At 40.1% G+C, this 5000-nt stretch overlaps 1 protein-coding gene and 1 pseudogene across 1 annotated transcript in view; both read right to left on the bottom strand.

Moving 5' to 3' along the window:
* The window catches only part of LOC137980217 (TNF receptor-associated factor 4-like), a 29132-nt gene extending 27213 nt beyond the window's left edge, over nt 1-1919 (bottom strand). The window contains exon 1 of the mRNA XM_068827608.1: nt 1820-1919. Coding sequence (XP_068683709.1) covers nt 1820-1824 — 5 coding nt within the window. The 5' untranslated portion in view covers nt 1825-1919. The remainder of the gene's footprint in view (nt 1-1819) is intronic.
* Nucleotides 1920-2837: 918 nt separating this feature from the next.
* Nucleotides 2838-4010, bottom strand: LOC137981097 (uncharacterized; annotated as a pseudogene).
* Nucleotides 4011-5000: the final 990 nt, after the last annotated feature.

Raw genomic sequence — 5000 nt, 5'->3', positions numbered from 1 at the left:
CTTTTCTGATGTTAATGTAAACTAATTAGAATTTCAACAACACAATTTACATGATAAAAGAAGTGAGGTCTGTATCAAGACAAAGTCATCGGCAACCTCGCAGCCATTCATAGGCTAGGCGACTGACCAAACAACTGTAAAATGGCCTATTCATTATCTTCTCCTTTCGAGGCGCCTTTCGTTCAAGGGTTGGTTAAAATATCACTAATATACTCCAAGTTAACCGTTGCCCAAGGTTTTCGTACACGCCTTTACTTAGATGTGCTTAGAGTGTGCATATTCCGGTTGCATAGACAAATACTGAAATCGTTGCGCAGATTAGTAAACTTTTTAAAAGCGTCGCTTCTTGGCCAACTGATCATATTTTGGACAATCTCGTCCCGGCGTTACATCCTTCTGCGACCGCCTAAAGGGCTTGACCACTTTCATTCAAAGACCGTACCGGTAATTTCGTGATAAAACTGTTCATTCTTGTATATACAATATACATACATACTTAATTTACCACTCCCCAAGGGGCTTTTCAGGGCCAACGAATCACAATCACGACAGAATAGAACATTCAACAACATCTGTTAAGAATCCCAACTGGCCGGAGGCAAACCAGTTGGCTATTTACAAGTGCAGCCGAGAAGTTGAACCAGGGACTACCAGGAACAAATTCAACCAGTGGTCAGAACGTGTCTTTAACCCGGGATTCCCGGATCTCATGGCCAGCGCCCTAACCAATGGGCTACACTGCCTCCCGGCTATAATCCACTTAACCTATTTGTACTTTATTGGAGAGAGTGGTGATCCATTTAACAAATAGATTCCATGTTGCCGTTTTTTTTTTCCAGTAATAGACCACAGGTGACGCCAAATGTAGTTAGAACAAAAAAAAAACTGTCATAGTCATCAGGATCTCTGAATCTCAAGCAGCATTGAACATACCTTTAGCTCTTCTGGTATGCAATAGTTACCAGTGTACCTCACTAGCATCTCTACTAGTACAATTCATAACCAGCAACTTTCCTTGCAGTCGGCTAAACGCCCTATAAATAACGCCACATCAGTTGTGATCGCGATCGGCCGAATGCGGCTTGACAAAAAAGCAGTTGCAGCTGTCAAGTACAGTAGAGCCGCCATATTGAAAGCCGAGAAGACCCTGGGGACGATACCTCAGACGTACGCGATTCTCAAGTTGACCAGACCACAGGTGGAATAAACTTATTTCGCGCAAAGGACGACTTTTTCAGTCATCTTTTTGTCTGCATGAGGTTTTAGTCGTCTATGACGACCGGACGATTGCGAACACCCGTAGTTGTTTTCTAGCTCGATTCCTGACTCGGTTCATGCTTCGATTCCTACCTAACTCGACTGCTATATCTCCATATTGTTGCGAAACAACTGAATTCTTATCGCGATAGTTCACTCAAAGCGCCGAATCATAAACAAATTTACAAACTAGCTCTTTTAGTTTAGAAAGTGGCAAGTTCTGAATTTCATCTTTAAACACACAACTTCGCGGCCTTTTCATGTACAAGAGGGATTGTACGCAACGCGTGGAATCCCTGTCATCATCACTGCAGTTTCTTTATATTTATACCACTGCATACTATATATTCTCTTCGCACTGAGCATGCCAGACATCTACCGAAAAATCTTTTTAGCCCCTACGAGTGTCGTACTCAGTTTTGGTGAAACTTACATCCTCGATGCTATCATCTATTATTTATTGTCGTCTTAAGAAGTAGAGGTTACGCTTATCTTTGCGCCGTGCATCAACCGATAAACATTACAATTTATTACTCTCAAATAAGTGCAAGACGCGAATTACCTCATGAAATGCTGCTCAAGACACTGTCTACAGAACCGATGGCCGCACACCTCCGTTTGAACTGCCTCCTTTAGCGGCAGCTGGCATATGTTACAAAGCAAATCACCTTCTACGGCATCTACAAACTCGTCATCGTAACCGCCAAGGAAAGGATCTCCTTGAGCTTCAGCCATGATCTGTTATTATGCTTCGTCTATGGGAGGGGTGGAATGAATTATTACTTGGAGTTGAAGTCAGTCACGGATGTCGAGGAATTTTTATTTCGTCAAACACTATTAATATTCAATGAAAATTAAATCCACCCTTCTTTCGTATCACACCACAACTTTCTGCATGAAAGCTCATTAAGGGGTACAAATTAACACACTACTGTTCAAGAGGAGCAAACCTAGCAGAAACCTTTGGATACCTCACAGTAAAGAAAACAAGAACTAGTCACTATACAATAAAACTAAGTTATTTCCATATTTCAGCTGTTCATGCTTCCCTGAGTTTACAGGATACAGACACAGTGGAACGTAACTGAAGAGGCAAATGTTTCCCAGATATATATAGATTACTTCATGGTTGATGAGTGCGTAAACGCGTAAACGAACGAGTGAGCGAAGCGAACGAGTGAGTTTAACGATCCTTCACAACGAGTGAGTAATAACAAGAGGCTCTAGGTAGCCTATACTCATGCGCTGCCAGGTTATTTGTACTTTTGTTGACAGTTTAATAATAATAATAATAATAATAATAATAATAATAATAACTTTATTGTACACTACAAAAAAACGGTATATAGGTGTTACAAGAATCTATTTGAGAGAAGTTGCTCTTTATCGTGTGAGTTCATTGACCTACACTTTTCATCTTTATTTGAAAGAGTCTGTGTTTTTTTTATGGGTCCATAGACCTGTACTTTTCAAAACAATTTAAAGGAACTTCTTATTTTTTCTCTGGGTCCATTGAACTGTAAATTTCTCTCTTCTTTCTTCCAGTTTGCTGCAATTTCTGAAGTAGATTTATGCTTTCTCACAGGGTGTCAAGCGCTTTAGGGGTTCAAAAATACAGGAATATAGGACTCAAGGACCTGAAAATATAGGACAAAACCCGCCAAAACTGCAAAAATATAGGACCAATCTGAAAGTAACTTATAGGCCCAACGCACGGTTCTTTAGTTTTTAGACACTCTAGATGTACGGATTTAATATGTTGCCAAATTAAAAGTCAATAAAAGAAAGACGCTTTTCCGGTTTCCAAAATGTCTTTCCAAGTCAAAAATAACAATCAGTTTTTTTCTGGAATCATAACGTTATCTTACTGACAATAAGTTCTTCGGCATGTGCCATCAATAACTAGGGCAATCTGACATCCCTTTCAGTTCAACAATGGTTGACAATATCAACTGGTTCGAGTCCAAAACTCAGTTTTGACACTTCTGTGAATGCAAGTAACAAGAAAGGAAATTGATTTGCTGCAAAAACACTTAGAATTACAAAAAATAAGGCCAAATAACACAAGCCACTGTTCTGAATGAACTCATGTATTTTCAGGTAAGCTGAAGCATTCGGAAATTCTTATATAAGCAAGGCCGTCACCGCTGCTTTTAGGTCGCTGTGGTTGTCTTAACGTTGGATTTCTTCTTGCTCTTCTTCTTTGATGCTTACTTTGGTACCGAGGCACACACCCTGGTCTTCTTCGTAGGAACTGGAACTTCTCCTAAGATTTTTTCAATTAGCTTCCGCTTTTGACACTCGACATTCCTCTGCTTCTCTCTTATCTTAGATATCTCTGCATTAAGCTTCTGTGATAACCCTGACGCAGTTTCTATCATTACGTCCGCTGCACATATGCCAGCTCTATCACTGCTTTTGAATGAACTCTTCAGCTTGCTGTTTCCGTCAATAAGGAGCTGGCCAACTCCTTCCAGCTTTTCTCTTAGCTCCTTCTCTCTTTCCTTAAGGGCTGTTTCCTTTTCAAGGAGTGACGCATTCTTGGCCTTCAAAGCATCCATTTCTTTCTGATGCCTAGCAATTTCTGCCTCTTCTTTCTCTTTTTCCTTCCTTCTCCTTTCATTCTCTTCTTTCTGTTTTTCACATTTCTGTCTGTAAGCCGCGTGTGCGGATCTAACAGAGCGCAGTAACTTCTTAGTAACAGCAGGGACTCTTTCTGGCCTGTGTGATTGTGGGTCAGAGAACTTGACCATGTCCTTGGTATAGGCCACTTGCACTAAGAGGTCACGTGACCAATGCTTTCCTTAAACAGTGAGTTGTAATCTTGCTGTTGCTAAAAATTGACAGAACACATAAAAATTATCTTACACGCGAAATTTGAGAGGAAACGCATTTAAGGGAGATATTTTATGTACTTTGATTTTTCAACAAACTAGCTTGATTTGTCTTGGCCGCCATGTTGGAGGGCATACTCTTGCCTTCCAATATGGCGGCCAAAACTACTTTTTGCTTATATCTTGTTAAATGTTTGATAGTTGAGTTCAGATGTGCCATAAACGTTACCACATCATCTTTTCAACATTTTCCTTGAAGTTCAAGTGCAAAATTTGTGCCAGAAAGCGGTAATTCATAATTTTAAAAAATCAAGTTTTGGTCACGTGACCAGTTACGGACTTTCTCATTTTAAGCAAATGGTGCGGGTTTGAAAAACCAAATCACTATTATTTTGTTTAAGAGATGACCCACTAATAGTGTTTCGAAGGGAAAATCATGTAACTTTCATTTTCATAAAAACTATGTCACATGACCTCTTAGTGCAAGTGGCCTATTACGCAGCCCATTTATAGTTTCTTCCGACAGTTTGTTTCTTTCAGCTGTCAACATTCTGCTGTTTACTGAAATCCCCCTTCGACATCTGAATTTCCATGGGGCAGCACCAAGGCTGCCTTCACCATTCTTGTCAGCAGAGGGTATCACGGGTTTCCATTTCCTGTCTGGAGTTGAAAGATGTCACTCCAGTAATGATCAACTCTTGTGGCTTTCTCAGATTTCCTGGTCTCTTCATCATAAATGTACAATCTCCATTCATCAGATACATTTGCGATATCTGCAGCTGGCGTTCTAAGTATACTAGCAACAAATTCAATGGCCCTTAAACTTGCATCTGACCTTCTGTCAAGATTTAAGCAAGAGAGAAATCTCAAGAGTTCGTTTTTTGAAAGAAGGCTTAAAAAATAGGAAAA

The sequence above is a fragment of the Montipora foliosa genome, chromosome 12, assembly GCF_036669935.1.
Source record: "Montipora foliosa isolate CH-2021 chromosome 12, ASM3666993v2, whole genome shotgun sequence".
Taxonomy (NCBI): Eukaryota; Metazoa; Cnidaria; class Anthozoa; order Scleractinia; family Acroporidae; genus Montipora; species Montipora foliosa.
The sequence above is the reverse complement of the archived record's forward strand: the minus strand, read 5'-3'. Positions and strand labels throughout refer to the sequence as shown.